The 21585-nt window shown below is 33.0% G+C and overlaps 2 protein-coding genes across 2 annotated transcripts; both read left to right on the forward strand.

Moving 5' to 3' along the window:
- The first annotated feature begins 1501 nt into the window (after nt 1–1501).
- LOC114308948 (uncharacterized) lies at nt 1502–3278 on the forward strand. The gene is made up of 5 exons (XM_082876334.1): nt 1502–1679; nt 1760–1856; nt 2129–2207; nt 2283–2415; nt 2943–3278. Exons 2-5 carry the CDS (start codon nt 1814–1816, stop codon nt 3276–3278), a joined length of 591 nt encoding a protein of 196 aa, XP_082732460.1. The 5' UTR covers nt 1502–1679; nt 1760–1813.
- Nucleotides 3279–8246: 4968 nt separating this feature from the next.
- Nucleotides 8247–19607, forward strand: LOC114290656 (protein LIKE COV 2). The gene is made up of 7 exons (XM_028234595.2): nt 8247–8553; nt 12346–12398; nt 12495–12604; nt 15513–15680; nt 16878–16975; nt 18805–18931; nt 19184–19607. The coding sequence occupies exons 1-7, from the start codon at nt 8437–8439 to the stop codon at nt 19282–19284; spliced, it is 774 nt and encodes a 257-aa protein (XP_028090396.1). The 5' UTR covers nt 8247–8436; the 3' UTR covers nt 19285–19607.
- The last annotated feature ends 1978 nt before the right edge of the window (nt 19608–21585 follow it).

The following is a 21585-nucleotide window of genomic DNA, read 5'->3' on the forward strand; positions in this document are numbered from 1 at the left end:
CAAATACCACCAGTCATTCCCAAAGGAACAAAATATGATTCAATTGATGCTAGCTTGGTCAATTCAAAATTATGGAAATCTGTTGAGAAAATAAAGTTGACTGAAAATATGCGAGCAAGGCATGATCCTTGTTTCAGTAATTACTTATTGCGCATTGGCAATGGATCTGAATCGGTCAATGATCAAAACAAAATCAAAATACCAGCATCTATGATAATTTCTAACAATTTTTCAAATGCTGAAAATTCTATCAAAGACTTGATTCAAACTGTCTTTCCAAATCTCAAGAACTACTCAGAAGATCCAATTTCAATGATTAATTCTGTTGTGCTCACTCCAAAAAATGATTGTGTACAAGAAATAAATGCTTTGTTGATCAAACAATTTCCAACAAAAGGTAGATTATATACAAGCATCGACAAGACAATCGATCCAAATGATCAAGGACAATATGAAGACTTCTTGAATTCTCTTGAACCAAATGGTCTCCCACCTCATCATTTAGAATTGAAAATCAATAGTCCGATCATGACTTTAAGAAACATAGATCCTTCAATAGGCTTGTGCAATGGAACGCGACTTATTTGTTGAGATCTCAAAGATTTCATCATTTGTGCTGAAATTGCTGTTGGGGATCGGAAAGGGCAAATGGTTTTCATACCACGAATACCATTGCAACCCTCAGATCATCAAAAATACCCAGTTCAGTTTACTAGAACACAATTCCCAGTAAAGTTATGTTTTGCCATGACAATAAATAAAGCGCAAGGCCAAACATTACAAAAAGTAGGTCTTTACCTACGAGAGCCAGTATTCTCCCATGGACAACTTTATGTTGCTCTATCACGAGCTACAACTGCTGCAGATGTTAAAGTTCTCATTCCGCCAACAAATCAACATGCTTTGGATAACAATACCACAAAAAATGTTGTTTATGAAGAACTACTAACACTTGCAGGCTGTATATAATTCATTTTTTTGTTGTAAATTTTTGGTAAATTTCCTCTTATGTAGTGTAATTTTAATTTTATTTGTATTTATTATAATTATCTATTATCGTTGTATTAAGTTCTTGTTAAATTGTTTCTTACAACAAATTTTGCAGGATGAATGAAGAAATAACACCTATCAAGAAAATAACTAGCACAACTAAACAATGGACAGCAAAGATTCGTGTTTTGGAAAAGTGGAATCCACGAATCCTAAAAACAGGCTCAACAAGATATCAAAGGCTCATTTTGGCTGATGCAGAGGTTACACTTTCAAATTCTTGTTTTATAATACATACCATATTTACCATATTCATTTTTTACGTTCTTAACAATAACATTTTTCATTGAATTCATAATTACATAATTCATTGCCTCATTAACTTCTGTTTTACATACCACTTGTATAGGGTACACAAGTTCAAGCTATACTTTATGAAAATCAAATAGAACAATTCCAAGATACCTTCAAAGTTTTTAACTCATACTATGTCTCAAATGCTGTTGTCAAGTTGCTACAAGAAAAATACCGTATCACACCACAATCATGGCAATGGCAATGGACAATCACTGCTAGCACACTTATTCGAGATGTTGAAAACAGTAATGAAGATAACAATGCCCCAACATATCACTTTGTACCATTCAATGAATTCTCTGACCATCTTGGCAATGAAACATCATCCATAGGTAATTTTCTTAGATCAACATAAATAATTATCAAGTTACTTTTTCATTAGATACTCTTATTGTTTTTGTATCTATAACAGATATTCTTGCAGCAGTTATTCAAATTAAGCCACCAAAAACAATCACAACAGAAAATGGAACCACAACTGCACAAGAAATTGTACTCATTAATGAAGAGTAAGTATTTTGTATACCTGCGTTTAGTATAACTTGATTTCAATACTAACAAATTCTCTTAATTGTAGCAAGTTAATGCCAATAGTTTTAACTTTGTGGGGTCAATTTGTCACTAATGAAGGAGAGAGATTGCAAGCCATTGCTCAATCATTCCCAACTCTAATTGCAATCAGGTTTAAAGTCTCATCGTTTCGCGGTAATTATAATCTTACCACATTATACTAAATATTAAAAATATATAAAACATATTTTTTTTAATTTATTTTTTACAGGACAATCATTATCAACAAAACCAACATCAGCTTTTGTGCTCAACCCCAACTTCAAAGCTGCACACCAACTTCACAATTGGTACCATCTAATTCAAATACTTTAACTCAAATAATAATTTCTCACAAACACTAATATCAAAATAAATTGATGCAGGTGCATCCAAAATGAAGAAGTCATTAGAACTTTACCTTCTCCACTTGAAACTCATGTTCGAAACATCACAACTCCAAGTCCTAAAGTAGATAAAATCATTTCCATCAGCAGCATTCCATCTTCTCCAGATGCGGTAAGCTTCATACATATTCTTCTACTCTTTAAGCATCTTAAATATATCATTAGTAACCATTGCTAATCACCTGTTACTAGAAAATGTACTGGGTCAAAGCAACTATGTCCATCACCTCACTTGATCAATCTTTTTGGTACATGAGCTGCAACAATTGTTACAAATCCATAAATGCAAAATATCAAACTATTTTCAACTGTTTCCACTGTAAAAAAAAAGAGGTCATTGCAGAACCGAGGTAACAACAAACTAACCCTACACCTTTTAATATAACTAATGTTTTATATTTAATAAAACTAACATATAACTTACTACAAACAAACAGAGTCAAATTCCAAGTTGAACTCAAAGATAATTCAGGTTCAATAATGGCAACAATATTCCAGGATCATGCAGAAAAGTTCTTTTCAATTTCATCTACTAACCTAATGAAGCATACAACACAGGTCAAATAAATTAACATGCTTCATCTTCAAATTCACTATTTTTCTTCCCAATTTTAAAAATATTCTACATATATTATGCAGGATGGAAAAGTTTCAAATGAGGCCCTTCCAAAATTAAATGTGCCAGAATATCACATTATTCAACTAAAGCCTCGCCAATATCAGTTTCGTGGACAAGTAATGCTTCAACATGTCATCACATCAGTGAACAATGATGATGCAGAACCCTCTATCATAACTCTTGCTTCAAAACCACATCAACAATCTATCCAAATAGAACCCAAGGCAAAGAAAGAACTATTTCCATCAACTGTTGGTACAAATGTTGCTTCTGATATTTCAACTGCTGCTGTTGGTACAAATTCTGCTTCTGATATATCTGCCGCAACAAGTGTACCCTCTACAAAATCTCTCTAGAAAAAACACTCTAGACTATAATATTTTTGTAATAGGTTACTACAATGTGACATATTTTTGGTTTGATTTGGTATGGCTCAAGTGGTTTGGTTTGTAACATATTTTTGTTGTTGCCTGTTTGCAACTACAATGTGCTAGACACAACTCAATATTACTTTTGGTTTGGTTTGGTTCTTACTGCTCATGAAAGTAAATTATCCAATATTACTTATAATGGGTACTAACCCACTTACTACTACAACTTTTATTCTCTTCCTGCATGAATAGTTTGAACTTAATTTTTATAGTACTATTTTGAAAATCAAAAAAATATGATGTGTGTTGATTCTTATGATGTGTGGAGATAATAATATGATGTGTGTGATGTAGACCTCAATGCATGCTAAGTCCTTGTCTTCCTCCCATATCTACAGATTTATACAAATAAGTAACATGAATGCAAGATTCCCCTCATTTGTTGTCACATTTAATAGTCCATAATGTTTTTTATTTAATTCCATTTCATTTTTTCCATCTGTGGTTCATCCATTCATCCAAAATACCAAATTTATTAACAAAATTATATTATTATCTCCTTTTATTAATGGGCATTTTAATGGGCATCAGTTAGCGTGCTTTGCACGCAACCCCCTCACTAGTATATATATGTGTGTGTGTGTGTTGTGTAAAATCCAACACGACTCAAACAAAGCCCTAGGGCTACCCTTCTAATTTATTTATTTAATAAAAAATGCAAATTGTATCCAAATTATGATGTTGCCCACACACCATAATCCATGAACTATAAGACAAGACTAATATAAAGAGAGAGGGAGAACCATAAAATGCTGCAACATTACCACATGCAACTGCAAGAACAAGAAAAACCCATACCCTAACCAAACCCAGTAGTGTGTTTCCCTGTAAATGGCAAATCTCTTTCGTCCTCTTTGAAAACATACATGCCCGAACCAACACCAGAGCCAGAGCAGGAGGGAGAAGAAGCATAGAGAGAGAGAGAGCGAGTCTCCTCCTTCTGGGTCCCGCCGTTGTTGGCTAACCAATTCGAACATCAAGATGGCATTGATAATGAGATCCGAAATGATTGTGTTCGAACGTCCGCCAACGGAGAGACCCGATCCGAAATGAGATTCGAAATAATAATGAGATCTTCCCGTTTCTGTTTGTTTCCAGGGAAAAAAAATGTCATTGATGTTTGGAAGAATGGAACAAATGAGGCAAAGAGAATCCCAAGACAAATTTAGTTCTCTTCTCTGTGATGCTTAATGTTAAATTTTTTATTTTGTGTTTATATATATGCAGGGAAGGTAAATGTAATTTATGCTGAAGGGTAGTATTGGAATTTGTAGAATAATTATGGATGACATCAACAAAATTTATTTGATTTTGGACGGATGGGTAAAAAAATGTCTTTGTATATTAGTTTCAAAAATAGGGAGATCAGTATTATTTTTGAAACTACAAGAGAGTTACCTGTAATTAAGGTAAATCTCTGGAGAGGTCAGTGTAATTTACCCAATTATTAATAAAAACAATAAACATTAAATTTTAAAATAAAATATTTTTTTTTTCTCATAATGCACTCAAATCACTTATATGTTTTCTTTATATTCAATTTTTTTTTTTCTTTTCCAAATTTCAATTATTTTATCTTCATCTTTATCATTACTCCAAAACTCTAATTCACTTCACCAAACTCATAATACTGCCTTGCCACAAGATGTGCAACCTTATTTTGGCCTATTTTGGCAAGTTGGTAAACCTCTGGGGAGGTCAGTGTCATTTACCCAATTATTAATAAAAACAGTACACATTAAATTTTAAAATAAAATATTTTTTTCTCATAATACACTCAAATCACTTATACGTTTTCTTTATATTCAATTTTTTTTATTTTCTTTTTCAAATTCCAATTATTTTATCTTTATCTTTACCATTACTCCAAAACTTCAATTCACTCCACCAAAACTCATAACACTGCCTTATTATGTCCTATTTTGGCAAGTTGGTTAAAAGCAACTTCTTAATTTTTTTAATTTTTTCAAGTCACATAACTTCTTTACTTTTTTATATATATATTTTTTTAAAAAAATTAAAATAAAAAAACTAAAAAACTAATTTTTAACGATTTTTCCAAATTGTAATGACCAAACAGTTGCTTCAGTTCCAAAATGTCTGAAGCGAGCAGCGCTATCCGACGATAAATCATCCGCTCACCAGTAAGCATTGCAATCCAACTTTAATAATATTTATTTGACATTATTATATATTAGTATTATCATATTGAAAGAGAATGAGGAGATAGAAATGAAAAGAGACGTGTGTTTTGTCATCCTTCTTCGTGGTTCTCCTTTGTCAATACCATCGTTCTCTCTGTTTGTGAATAAAAGAAATAATTGCAATGAGAAATTTGTTTAAAATTTTTTTAAAAACTGTAATTTGATATTTTTGATTTGTTTATTATTTACTTGTACCTTGAAAGGTAATTTGAAAAAAAAATAAATAAATAAAATAAGATATATTGAAAGTAGTCTATAATTCTAAATAACTTATTAGAGTGCATTAAAAAATTAATGGTACTTAATAAAAATAATATATATATATATATATATATTTTGGTAATGTAAATAGAATCACCGGTGAGACTATGTTGATTGGTGGACTAGGGTCCCAAACTATTCTCATCTATGGGATAAGCTTCCTTTATACCTCATTTTTTCATACCTTTCCATGCCTTTTTTTTCTTTTCTTTTCTTTTTTCTTTTTTTTTTTGTTAGTAGGTTTCAATGTGAACCCCGTCTATCTCATAGGTTTCATAATAAAAGTTATCTATACAAAAAATCAATTTCATCAGAAAATTATAAATATAAAAATAAAGAGAAAATTGTTGAAAAGTCCAATATAACATTTGTTTAAGGCATTAGGTCCAGGAGATACTTTTTGTTAGTGAGAAATCTACCTTTTGTGAAATAATTTGATTAGAAATCTTTTTGTTGTTTTGAAGGACATTTGATTTCTAATTTTGCCCCTTAACTTATTCAAATATTTTTTATCTGTTAAATTTTTTTAAATCTATATGTTCAAATATTTTTATCTGTTGAATTTTTTAAACTTATTTTTCCTTATCTGTTGAATTTTTTTAACCTATATGTTGAAATATTTTTTTATTTGTTAATTTTTTCAATCTATTTTCTTATCTATTCAACAAAACAATCATAATCTTCAATTTTTTTTATCTGTTGAAATAAAGTCTGGTCTGTTACAAATTTTTATCTGTACAAATTGATTTCAAAACCCACTTTTCTCTCTCTATTTGTTTGTCTCTCTTTTTATCTGTTGGTATCTCTCTCTCTCTCTATCTCTTTTATTTATTGTCACGGGTTGCATTTCCAATCAACTTCAACACCTAGAAACAAATAAAACAAAATATTTTAGAGAGAGAGTGTGTGTTTTTCAATTCAACTGCTAAAAAAGTAGAGGAAAATGGGAAACCAAGAAAATTTCTCAATAACTATTGTTGAAACTTCTCAATAACCAGTAGAAAATAGAGGAAATACAAGAACATCATAGGCTATGTTTGGTACAGCTCTAGAACTAACATTCTAGAGCTTAATTTGAACACAGCGTTTGTTTACGAATTTCAAAACTTAATTCTAAGTTCACTTTTGCAAATGCGGTCGAAAGCGAAAAAATTTGGACTAACCAGATGTCCCATCGGTCGTCCGACTGGTTGACCTGAACAGTACAATTTTTTTTTTAATTTTTTTAATTTTTATTTTTTTGCAATTGACATATGTTAATTTTTATATATTCGAAAAAAATATTTTCTGAATTTTTAATTTTTTTTATGTGTTTTAATATAATTTTGAGTTGTATGTTTGGTTATGAGTTGTAAGTTTTTGTATCAAATATCATATGTCACATCAAAAATTTCTCACTCTTTTCAAAACTCTTTCACCAAACAAATTTTCCACACTCAAATCATAATTCCAAAACTCACAAACTCAAAATATAACTCCTACTCTCAAATTATAGTTAGAAAGCTCTACCAAACACAACCTATGTTTTTTTTTTCAAATTAATCAAACATAACTAACACAAGCAAGTATTCAAAAGTGTAAATCGATAATCCCCCAAAATTCAACACAAATTACCAATAACAAAAAACCAAATGCCTCAAACAAAACTCTAAGTCTTAATAAAAAACAAAATAGATAAATCTAACCAAATCAAAACACAGATCTAAACCAAATAGTTATATATGATCATGTATATATATGTATACACACAAATAGATAGAAGAGGAGAAGAGAAGATAGATAGAAGAGAGAAAAGAGAAGAGAGAAGAGAGAGACGGATTAGAGATGTGTGAGGTGAAGAAAGGGGCGGCGGTGATAGTGTAAAACTCACTAGGGTTAGGGTTCTCACGACGAACTTCCAAGCGCCTCAGTCCATGCTGGGGGCAAAGGTGCCAAAGGTATGATAGGGACATTGAAGGTAGAGAAGATGTGGCGAGTCTAGCCGACTTGAGAAAGAGAGAGAGAGAGAAAGAGATTGATTTTGAGTAGAGAGAGAGTGTCTAAGTCAGAAATAAAACACATATAGTGGTAAAGGATATTTTGATCATTTTATGATAACTTTGTCGTCCTTATGGACATAACAAATGAACGCCTTTGAACAAGGAAAATTAAAAAATTGAATTTTTCACTCAGGCACCCAAAAATAAATTGTATTTTATTTTATTAAATAGATAGTAAATATAATTAAATTTAAACTATTTATTTCATACAACAAAATATAATTTGTTTCCATGCTTATGATTGTCGGATTCTAATTTTTTGCATAAAATTTAGTCTACAAAATACACAATTCAAATTATTATTACAAATCCAAATTAAAATCATAAAAATGGTATGATAAGATATGAAAAAGATGAGATGAGGTATGCTCATCCACCGTTGATCTTTCAGAATTCAGAGTTAAAAAAAAAAAAAAAAACTGAAGGGGGGTCAATGTCAAGGAGAAACAAAACACACATTGTTATCAACGTTTCAGTAACATCCCCTTTTCCGCCATCCTCCTCTCCAACCCCAACCTACCCAACAGATCTCCCCATTACTCTCTCTCTCTCTCTCTCTCTCTCTCTCTCTGTGTGAAAATGGCAGAAGATAGAGAATCCACGTCTACTGCAGGGGGTGGTCAAGATGACCCTGTCAACGATCCCGAAGATCCTGCTAAGTCCCCTCCTAATTCCCCCAATTCTTCCACTCGCAAGGTCAATTAAACCTACTCTCTCTCTCTCTATATATATATATATATATACACACACACACACACACACACACACTCAAACGAAAGCCCCGACTTTCGTGGATCTGTTTTGTTTTCAATACTCTGATTATCAAGAACTTGTCTTCTTTCAATTCGGTTAAGAATTATGCATATTTTTGCAATTTTTTTCATGTCGGAGTTTGTTACTTTGCATTTTACTCTTTTACGATGTTGGTGTTCACTCTAATTACGTTAATTGCTAACGTGGCATGGCTTAACGAGTTCATTCATATTGTTGAATCGATTAAATTTCCAATTAAATTATTGAATTTTGGGAGTTACGACAAATTCTAGAGTTATTAGGTTTATCAATTTGATATTTTTTGAATTCATTATGTTGCATGAAAGCTCAGTGGGACTGTAGAGTCGGTTGAAAGGGTTTAGGAAATTGCTGATTTATTGTATTTACTATTATTACATGGTCATTTTAAAGGGAAACCCTTTGTGAACCGTATGCACATTGTTTTTCATTTTTGTCGTACATGTTACGTATTTTTCTGGTGGAATTATGATAATTTGTGGTTCAAAAACGAAGTTATGCACTTTGGAGTAATGTTATGCATTTTTTTTTTCTAAAATTTTTTTACCACAAAATAGGTAACATTATCCAAAAATATGTAACACTACCACAATGATGTGTAACTTCATTTCTAACTCGCAAATTGTCGTAACATTTGTCACAAAAATACATAACATGTACTACAAAAATGCAGTTGAGGTGATTTCTCATTTCCCTGAGAATAGTGAATTAGAGTGGAGTCGTAGAGAAAGGTGAGCAATGAATGTTAGAGACTCTCAACCTATTGGTCTTGTTAGGGATGTGTATACATTGTTGCTTAAATGCTAGGTTGAAATTATGGAAGGTGATGGCCTGTCCACCCTGGAGATTAGTCAGGTTTTGATCCGGAAACCCCAGTACCATTCAAAAAAAAAAAAAAAAAAAAAAATTATGAAAGGTGATGACAAATTTATAGGGTGTCCTTTTTGAGAAATTTGTGCACTCTATATTCATTTATTTAGTTTTGGTTGATAGGAATGTGCAATTCACTAGTAGCAGGTAAGGCAACCCACAAAAAATGTTGTGTAAGTAGAAAGAACAAGCATACTACCTACATAAAACCAGAGTCTTATTCCTTCAGAAAATTGGCAAAAGAATTGTTGCATATTGAGGATTTATGTATTACCCAAAATGTGGTCAGATAGACCTTTATATTCTTTAATTTGGGAAAACATGCACCCCCCCCCCCCCCCCCCACACACACACACACACACAAAAAAAAAAAAAAAACCGAAGAAGAAAAAAAAGAAAAAAAGAAAAGAAAAGGATGAATTGGTCAAATCCAAAAAACCTTTAAAGAAATTAAAAGTTTGGAGACAAACATAATTTATGCCTAGAGAGGATGAATAGGTCAAATCCATACAAATAATGCCAATTAAAATTAAACCAGCATGTATATATATCCATCAACTAATCAAATTAACCACACAAATCGCATAAAAAAAGATATGAGTGCGCCATTTATGAGAAAACTCTTGCAGACAGCAATCTGTAATGTAAAACCACGGGCATCTCATCAGTCAAAGACAAAACATTAAATCAAGGGTTTAGAATAGGACTCAAGTAAAGCGAATTGCAACAAACTTGGATGCACTTTTAAACTTACATCTTGTTTTCAAAGAACACTTCTTTGTTTTTCACTCCACCCATAGATTCAACTTTTGTTGGCCCTCTCTTAAATATGGTTTGTTCTTTCATGAATTGCTCTGATCTTCGAAATGAGGCTCCAACCACACCAACAAGAATCAATCTCCACATAAACACCCCAATCTCTGCTAGACGAGGTTTCGATTGCAATCTACCACTGAATCAATGATATTGCAAGGATGCAGTGTGATTATGTAGGGTTTTGCAGAGCACAAAAAAGAGACTAGTTTTGAAAACAATATATCAAATCAGAACAACTTCTTTGAATTTTCTATGGTCAAGAACTTGCAATTAAGTAGAATTTTGAGCAGGCTAAGGTACCAAACCAGTCTCTATGCATATCTTAAAAAAACATTAGGGTTGCCTGATTAATCCAAAAGCCGCCCAAGCAGCCTTCAGACTTCTAGTAGATGTTTTTTTGATAACCAACTTAGGGGCCACTTGTGTGTCCATTGGATGCCCTTCAAGTAGGGCTTTCATATTGTATGTTTCGGAATGCTTTCAAGCCATTAAGTACCAAATACTTAAAGAACTAAAATGTGGGAAAACCTAGATGAATTAAACCAAGAAAAAAATCTTGTAGACTAATGCAATGTCTTCAATAAAAAATATACCTTTAGCATGTGGAGCGAAGATTGCACAACCTCAAGATCTTCAATCAACGACTCATGGATGCAATGACAATGTTTTCCTAGACAACCTACCCTAAGTTTTGCCTATGAAAATTGTCAACATACATTTTGTAATGGAAACTAAAAAGACTCCCCTTCTGAAAAGTCATCCTTCCCCCTCGCTCAAAATAAGAGAGAGGAGAGAGAAAGATAAAAGAAAAGACGAGAAATATGGTATAAGCATAAATCATACAAAAGATAAAATCTATCATTTGTATTGCCTCTCATAACACCTTTTCAAGACTGGTTCATACCACCCCAATCCTCTCAATAGAAATATCTCTCTATGAGTTGTTTGTTTCATGTGGCCATCATCTTGACTAGGGTATTATTGTGGGACCTATCTGGATCTTGTATAATACTAAAATTAGGATGGTCATATGCATGTGATCGGGTAGTTGGAAATCTTCTTGCTTTGGCTAGGGCTGCTAAGGAGCAGTGTGGTAGCAGCTTGAGCTCAACTTGACTCCGCACAATTAATTGAGTGAGCTCGAACTCGAAAAGAAGTGGAGTTGTAATACGAGTTTGTAACCTAAAATATGCACATCAAGAGAGAGAAGCAAAGGTTGTGGACAATAGAATAAAAGAATGTTTATGTTATTATTAAAACTCCATTATTCAAATACATAAATTTGTAATTTTGACAGAAAGCTAAACACCAAAAAATATAAAAATGAATGAATCTGAAAAGTGCACGAGTACGATGACAGTATCAATTCAAGGTAAGAATAAGCCACTAAAGGAGCCAACCTGATTAACTGAACCCAAACCCTTTCTCGTTTTTTAAGGTGCTATTTCAGCTATACATTCAGGAGACTATGGTTAATAAAACATTATAATTTTATTTTTTACACTGTTGTGTTCCTGGACAACCAAATAAAAGATTAATACCTACAGTGCAAGAGATTATTTTCCCACCAAACCCTTCCATCAACATTCTCATAAGAAGAATCATAATGATATTTTATGCAATAGTGCAGAAGTTCTAATTATAGATAATCAGAAGAGCTCACTTTAACAAATGATATGGCAAGCCAACCAATACTATTCAGAATGGTTTGCTAGCCTGCTGCCATCAGTGACGGCAATTTAACAGGAGAGTGTCTTTTTGAGCAGATCTGTGACTGATGCAGACATAACCTGTGAAATGGCTGTGCCTTCACCCACCCCTTCTTTTGTCTTGCTTTTTTCATTCTTGTGTAACTACAACGTTAATGGACAAATACTTTATATTCATACACTATTAGTAGTACAACAAAAAATTATTAGGTGATCGATTTGGTTTATTTGCATGTAGTATGTCCTGTACGGAATCCACTTTTATTCATGTCATATGGTATTGACTATAGTATTTGATCAGGCTTGCTATGCTGTTCTCCAAAGTTGGGTTTCAAAGAAGTTCATGACTGGATGGTAATCAGCTTTAGCAATGATTAAGTGATTTTTTCTTTAATTTAATTTAGTTTAATTTTTTTATTGTAAACTTTGTTTTATACTGTGAAATGGCAGTGTGGTTCTCTTTCCTGTAGCTGTGACATTTCTTGTCACATGGTGGTTTATTCAGTTTGTTGATGGTTTCTTCAGTCCCATATATGAAAGGCTTGGCATTAATATATTTGGTAAGTCATTAAATCCATGTAAATTGTTCTTCATTTTATGATCTTTGCTGGGCCAACATACTTTTACGTCTTGTTCTCAACTAGAAATTGTGCGTCTAGTAGAATGACCTAAAAACAAAATGAATTGCTACACAAGTATGAGTACCAAAGAAAGTCTATGATGCGGGCATTCTTTAGAAGTTTTAATGTGTTTGAGTCGGTAAATTTACCTTCAATGGAAGGGTTGAGTAAGAGGCTAAGAAACATGATACGGATACGGGACATGAATGTGACACAATATGAGCACGTTGACATAACAATTTTCTATGGCAACTAATGAATATATGGTTTTATATGTGTACATGAAAATAATAACTATTATTATTTTTGGTTACAAATACTTTAAAATTATTGATCAAAATAGTAAGAATCTTTTCTTCTTTTTTTTTGTCTTTTTCGCATATTGGAAAAGAAGTGTAAACAAAAAGTCCTAGTATCTAATTTAGAAAGCTCTATTTATGCATAAATTGAAAGTTTGGGGCTTTATAATTCTTAAAATTAAGAAGTTTAAAGAATAAGAGATTAATGGTAAAAGTCAACATTTTTTTTTCCATTAGATTCCAAATTATTTCCTTCTATGTTACATGGACTTAGGTATAGGTGTTGGGGTGCAGGTATGTGTCCAAGTGTTAGATTCATCTAATTTTTTTGTTCAAGAACACAGGGATATGACAAATATTTATTTCTTAGTGATCTTATTTTATTTTAACCTCCCTTAAGGTTTGGAAAAAATTACATCAAGTTCCACAAGTTTGACATAATTACACTTTGTTCCCTTGATGTTTAAATTCACATAAAACTTTCCTCTCTTACTATCAGTCATCAGTTACTAGTTAGTCATATGAATGAAAAATTATTCTGTCATCTCTTTTAAAATGAAATATATATGTTACAATTGATTGTCCTTGTGTTTCCCTACCATCTGCTTTATTTCATTTGCTTCACTATTACTAAAAAGGAGGTTAGTGTAATTACGCTACGCTTGTGGGGCTTGTATTTTTTTCAAACCTCAAGCAAGGTCAGTGTAGTTTACGCTTTTATTTTAAAGGATAAAATGGGGTTTGCAAGGTGTCATGAAGAATTTCCAAGCATAATATTGGTGTTTTATGCATAGCTATATGGAAAACTCAAAACTATTAGACAAATTTGTTGGTTGAATGTCCAAATACACATGTCGGACACATATCTCATATCCTGATCAAAATATCAAGTGTCCAACATGGGTACTTTAGAAAAGTCCATGTAATACAGATTTTCTTCTGTGTTACATGGACTCTTCTATTTCCCCCACAATACCCGTGTCCACCGGATATGACATGGATAAGGGTGTGAGATATGTGTCCGACGCTCGCACCCAATTTAGACACTCAGATCCTTTAATTTGTAACAATACATGAAGAAAAAAGAAACTTGCATTTGTTAGTAAAACAATATTTTTAGGCTCCCACGTGAATTAGATATAGAAATTTCATATTTTTTTCTAAATCATATTTAATTTCTAATATATTTCTACATAATTTAAATCATCTCATCCGAGAATATTATATAATATGCAATATATATATGCATATGACGTGTCCCCGTATCCATATCCAATTTTGGATACATACCCCAAGATCCTAAGATTTAAATTTATGAAGGTCTGACGCTTGGATACACACCCGCACCCGACACTCATACCCGAGTCCATGTAACATAGATTTTCTTTACACTTGTAATGTGTTTTATGTGTCTATAATTAATGGACACGTGTATACCTAAGTGTTCGAAGCGTGTTTGGTTCTAAAACTAATTAAAGAAAATAATAGGATACATTTGATTCGTGTCCAACTCAAAACGTGTTGGTCTTTGACACTGACACAACACTTACTTTGAAGTGTCCGTGCTTCTTTTGTCGGAGGACAAATATTACTAGGGTAAAACGGAAAAGGGTAACTGTAGGGTTAAACTTGAATTATGTAACACATGAATTTCTCATTAACTCGTCAGCATTATTATTTGAAGAGCTAGGTTCAAAGGTTCTATGTGAAAATTATGAAGCATAGTCTAGATCATGAATATGTAGCATGGGTTCTTTTCCTTTATATTTGTAACTAATTACATATTTTTGGTTGCACTCTCAACCATAATAGCTTAAAAAATTCAAATGGTCTATTATTAGATTTGAAATCAAATCAGCTAGGTTATGGTGTGGTGTTTGTTAAAATTTTAGGTCTGCTCTTTTGTCTATGTATCCTCACATAGGATATCATTGAGTGAAAGTTAGCACATGCCATCAGATAAGTTGCACTGCAGACCTTTTATGCGGTACCTTCCATTTGTGAAATAGATTGCTCTGTGTCCAAGGGCTTGGCTGTTACAACTGCTGCTGTTGATGTCGAGTTTTGTTTCTCTGTTTACTTAAGAGCATATATCCATGATGTTCATCTAATCCTTCTTTAGTCAGTTTGAAGGTTTTCCTATTTTAAAGGCCCATTGGGTTCTGCACTATGGAATGCTATTTCTCTAAATGGTATTTCGAGTTAGACTACTGGGTACTCTGGTTTCTGAAATTCATTTGGGGGGACTCTAAACTTCTGATTGACTGATTGATCAATCTGACAATGTGAAGTGTTCAAATGTTTTGACTGAAAACTTGCAAGTTTGTTAATGGCTAGCAGTTGAATGCAGAGTATTCTGAAATAAATTAAAGAGGTTGGGATAATGCATTTTGGAATCTTCTGGACTATGTAATATGACTTTCCGATTTTCATAAGAAATGATTTGCTATCTACAGGGATGGTTTAGTCACTATATACTTTCATGGATTATTTATCATTTTAACCTTTCCATTTTTTTTATTCTTATAATCTTGCCTTTCCTGGTGCAGGCCTTGGATTTGTAACATCATTAGTTGTTGTATTCTTTATTGGTATATTTGCCTCATCATGGGTGGGTGGCACTGTTTTCTGGGTCGGTGAATGGTTTATAAAGCGAATGCCCTTGGTAAAACACATATACTCGGCCTCCAAGCAAATTAGTGCTGCTATTTCTCCAGGTAGTGTTTTCTGCCTTTGATTTCATAATCCAATGATTACCTAACACTTACATGTTTGATACAATTTAGGAAAGCCACATGCAGTTGCATGCAGGTCACTTACGGTATCCATTTTTCTACATTATAATCACTAATCAAGGTAGCAATAATGTCCTTATGTAAAGTGCTATCACAGGAGAAATAGATGGATTTCTGTTAAATTTACACCAACAATGTAAAATGGTGATGTTTTTTACCTGTTAATTTATGGTTGGTTTTTGTCAGCATCATTATTCATTTCTGTTCAACATGTTTGTGCTTATCACTTGTTTTTAGTTTTAAAATCAACATCCTCATCTTGGATATGTTCATTTCTGATTATTATTATTACTTAAATTAATTATTGATTTAAATATTGAGAGATGGTTTTTCATTAGTAAGGGGCAGGTCAATCTGGAACATTGAGAATGTCACAACATATAAATAAGGAGGTTCTGAAGAAACAGAGGGAAGTAAAGTGTTTTAAATATCTTGAATCATTTTTATTTATTTATTTTTAAATATTAGGATGTTGGGTTGTTTAGATGTTTGGTCTTGAAGTGATGGCATTACACTGGAAAAAGAAACTACTTGCCGTAGACTTAACTCCGCAGGGCCTTCCTCCACCCAAGGAATTGTGGGACCTTTTCTGGAGGCACCTGGAAAGTGGTTATGTTCTGGTATTGAAGGTCATCTTGTTTTAGTTCATCTTCAAACACAATTTCTGGGTCATCTGTCTGAGATCATTTGGATGGTATTTGGGTAGCAAAGGGGAGAAATTCAATTCTACTATATTAATATCAGTGAACTTGTGTTACTGATCGAAATCAAAGAAAATGAATGAACAAGTATTAAACAAATAAGTATCATCCAGAGATTGCTTAGTCAAAGGAGTCAACATAGGAACTCATGTTTGGATAGTTCTAAAAGGACGTCTCTCTTTAAATTTGTAATGTAGTTCAAATATTAAGAAATATATAAACACTGTCATGAGATTCATATCTGTATGTGTGTGTGTTTCACACTTTCAAGTCAAAATGAATTCTGAAACTTGTTCTTTTCTTAGAGTTCCTAGATTTCAAGCATTGTTCCTGGCTAGGCATTACTTGTTTTAAACATTGAAAAAACTTTTCTGTATGCTAGTTGACTCAGTAATGGGTGCCCTCTTTTTTGTTACAGACCAAAATACCACAGCTTTTAAAGAGGTTGCAATCATCCGCCATCCTCGTATTGGTGAATATGCATTTGGTTTTATCACATCATCAGTTGTTCTTCAGGTATCTGAAATTTTATTCCTAGAACATTGTTTCAATTTATTGGCCATGTGAAGCATTTTTTTTTTTTTGGTTTGTGTGGGTGTGGGTGTGGGTGTGGGTGGGGTGTAGGGGGGGGTACATGTCAAGAGTTCTATAATTAGTCTCTCTTGCCATCTGATTATATAGGGTAAAAGAGAGTGATTTGGTCATCATTCTCTGAACTGGCGTTGTGCTAAGGTCATGGAGTCATTAATCTCCTTCTCTTGCATTGGCATGCTTTGGTGTTATGTTTCATGTTATCGTTGCTCTTTGTGATCTCTAGTTTGGTGCTAGAGGCATTCTGAAGTTGGTTACAGGTGTACAAGAAATGGGCAAGCTGCTGCTACTGACTGCCTATTTTCTTATGTAGAGTCTGAGTGTATGATATTAGAAGGTCCTTTAAAGCATCTAGCTTGGCTTTACTAGTAAAAGATGTGTCCTGTTATTTAGTTATCAGTTAGATCATTCTTTCCTTCCAAATCCTTTTGTAGATTTCCTAGGATAGTTTGGGGGCTCGGTTTTTGTCTGTTCTGGTGCACAGTGCATGTTTTCTACCCCATTTTGGTAGTCTATGATGGATTCCTTGCTCATCCAATATTAACCCTAGACTCAAAATCTTTTGTTTAATTTGGTCCTTACATTCAAATTGGACATTAGAATTCACGACTTTTTAACACACATCAATCATATGAGTATATAGAAAAAATTTACGGTAATTTGAACCTTAGTAGCAGGAATCGTCTCAGATGGTAACGACTCTGAGGAAGAAGCACAATTTTGCACTTCTGAGGAAGAATCGCAGCAGAATCGCGAATCTAAGGAGAGGGAAACACGAATCTGGTGCGAGAAGGAAACACTCTTGAGATGGCAAGGAGAGAACCCGGTCGCTGGCTTAAATCCTCTGTTCGACAACTTCAATCTCGTGCCCTTTGATTTCCCCTTCGAAGCCCTAGTCTTCGTCCCTCTCTTTGAAGCCCTAGGTTGTCGTCTCTCTCTCTTCTCTCACTCTCGATCTCCTCTTCGTCTCTGTTTGCTTCTCTCTCTCTTCGTCTGTTTGCTTCCCTTGCTTCTCTCTCGATCTATTTTCTTCTCTCTCCCTCCCTCTCCGTTTTCATATTTGACTTTGTTTTATATAATATAATTTATCACATATATATAATATAATTTATTATAAACAATATAATTTTTATGTCTAAAATAAAAAATTATTTATTTTATCATATATAATATAATTTTTATTTATTATTTCTTTTTTATTTTTTTAACAGAATTTATTATTTCTTAACTTTTTAACATATAATAAATAAAATAAATCATCTAATTGTTTAAAAGAAATCTATTTAAATCATATATAATAAAAAAATTATAAAATAAAACATCTAATTTTTATTTTTTTATTTATTTTAACATTATTTATTATTCCTTATTTATTATAATAAATAAAATATAATTAATAAAAATAATACATAAGCACTCCTAATCTACGACTCCTCTAAGTGGTCACGTTCCCCCGCTCCCGCTTTGTGCAACTAAGATTTGAACGGAAGGATTAAATTGGAACTAAACTTAAAGTCTAGGGTTAACATAGTCTAAATTGAAATAATAAGGACCAAAGTGAAATATGTGCCAAAATATAGTGGTGAAAAGTGATAATTAAACCAAGTAAGGAAGTATATCCCCCCCCCCCCCCCCGGGACTCTTTACTGTAGAAATGTGCTGCACTTGTCTCATTACGAAGATATCTGTTAATAATTAGCATTTGACATTGTTTTTGCTCGTCTTTGTTGTGATTGTCAATTGTTCAAATGCAGGGAAATAATGGGGATGAAGAATTATGCAGTGTTTATGTCCCAACAAATCATTTATACATTGGCGACATATTTCTTGTTAATTCCAGGGAGATCATAAGACCAAATTTGTCCATTGGAGAAGGCATAGGTCAGTTGCTGCTTAGCCTACACTTACTATGCTTGCCTATATGTCTGCTGTTGCCCAAGATGCCTTCTTTTAAAATGTCGTACCTTTGTCAGTTTAAAATTTGATGGTCTGCTAGATCAGCTACTTTATGATGCATTTGAGCCACATGAAAATTTTATTTTATACCAAGTTAGATGTATAATTCTTTATCGTGTTCTTGTGATATTTTATTGACATTTTCTTTCTCCTTTTTTTCCCCCGCTTGCAATCCAGAGATCATTGTTTCTGTGGGGATGACAATGCCTCAGATGATTGCTCCAATTGAAAGGATTCCTCGTCAGAATGATCAGATACCTCTAAACAGAATGATGTAAAGAGGAGACTTTGTTTAGCACGTGCAGTGAAATTTCTTTGATTTCGCATCCAGTTGATCACATTCTTGTAGATTTTGAAGACATACATTTGGAAAGAATGGTTGGTTGAAAGGGTGTAGTTAGTTGTGAGGCTTTGTGTAGTTCTAATATGGTTGAAGCATATTACTTATTTGGGGAATATAGTTCTCTCTCTTCAGCAACAACTTTATTTTAGTCACACTGCCTTATGTATGTTCATGTAATCACTTTTGTAGAAGGAAGTGCAGATATTGTAGAATCATATTCAATATTCAATGTTCTACTGCTCTCTCTCTCTGCGGAAAGTGCTTGTTCATCCGGTTTGAAACCAGTTGGTTCCCCAGTTTTAGAATTCTGGTGATTGCCATCGAATGGCATTTTTCAGATAAGCCAACTACTTCGTTCTTGGAATGGTTTTTCACATGTAGATAAAACAGATGCTAAGATTCAGATCCCATCACTAATCAGGAGGGATACAGAAAAACTGGGTTATAGGCACACCAGACACTCAGAGCAACACCCAAGTGTTTCCTTTAAGGCATGTTTGATATCGTTTTTCATATTTTCAAAAACAAAAAAACATCACCCATCTTAAAAACAAAACAAAACCGAGAAACGTCAGAGAGTTCAAAAATAGCTATCGTTTCCATTTTTGTTCATAAACTATTTTTCAAAATTTTAAAGGCAGTTTTTTGTGTGTTCACTAAAAAGTGGGTTATCAAAAGAAATAATTTTTAGAAACAGTTCACGAGACAAGTTATACAGGTTGTATAGAAAACGAAGACAAAAACGGAAAAACCAAAATGTTTTAGCTACACATGGGATGCTTTGATACATGGTTAGTGGTCTTCAGGAACTGTCATCATGTATTGTTTTCTAAGACAAAATGAACTATTTTTGTATTGGGCAAATTACAAACACCCCCTCGAGATTTGGTAAAAATACAAATTTCCCCCTGAGATTTGAGAAATTACAAATTGTCCTCGAAGGATCAAATTTTCATAACAAATTAGGAGAAATTAGGGGGGAATCTGTATGAAAATAAAAACTTCAGGGGACAATTTGTTATGAAAATATAAACCTCAAGAGGCGGGATGTAATTTCTCAAACCTCAAGGGAAAATCTATATTTTCACCAAATCTCGAGGGGCTATTTGTAATTTGCCCTTTTTAGGTTTTAATTAATTTGTTTTCTCAAATTGAAAACAAATGGCTGGAGTATCTTAGATGGCTAGATCGTGCGGCTGTTTACGACAAGGTCAAAATTTCAAGCCCTTCCTCTAGCGTCTATCAAAATAATTTTTATTTTTTGACATTGGGTACAATAAAAAATAAGAGTCTAAAAGAAAAAATTTCTATAATCAACCGAAAACAAGTTTATTTTGGTTGAAAACGGAAGCAGATGTGGAATTTGCAACTTCCAGCATATATTTTGGATACATTTTGTGTAGGAAATGCCTCAATGATACTCTCTAATGTTCCTACTTGAATAGCCAATTTGGCTTTGCAGTCTGAGTTTTGGCAAAAGGCCTAGCAGCTATGGTGTAATTAAGTTGACTATGTATGCTGCTTTTCTTTTCTAATGAAAGTCATAACTTCTAATAAAAATAAAAATAAAAAACAAAACGACCAAAATATGTTAAATGAAAGTATTTTAGTATCAGATTGTTCCACATTAACAATTAATGATTCTTTTTTTTGGCAAAGAGAGAAATTAATTGATAGAGATAAAAATTACAAGAGTTAAGCGTTCATACAAAATCAAACAACCCCAAAAGAAAATTACCCAAGTAGTAATACAAACAAAAGCTAAATAAAATTGCTAAGCTTCCACAGCTAAAAGCCTCTTCATCCATTATCAAAAGGGAAGTAAGTATTGCTTTCCGTATGATTTCTTGAAAAAACAGCAAAACTAGCCAAACGGAGGAGTTTGCAAGATCAACCAGCTACTATCTAGCAACATTATGCAGATATTAAAAGAGCGAACTAAAATGCAGAAATCAAAAAACGTAGGGGCTGCAATAGCTTGCAATTCTTTACTATTCTCCAGCTGTTGAAAGAAAGATTGAGAGTTAATAGTGATATTAACATTTACAAAAGACTGCTCTTGGGCCCATTTGAGTCTCATGTTGTTACCTATTCTCCCTTGTAATTATTCATATACATTCCAGTGTGTTCCGAGGTGTCATTTTGTATCTTTGGGTGTTGGAGTGAATTCGGGAATAGTGGGAATGCTTTAAGGTTGTTTTGTCTCACTTTTAAGTTGAGACCGCTCGAGCGGTTC

The sequence above is a fragment of the Camellia sinensis genome, chromosome 6 (assembly GCF_055761805.1).
Source record: "Camellia sinensis isolate YWXY chromosome 6, ASM5576180v1, whole genome shotgun sequence".
Lineage (NCBI taxonomy): Eukaryota > Viridiplantae > Streptophyta > Magnoliopsida > Ericales > Theaceae > Camellia > Camellia sinensis.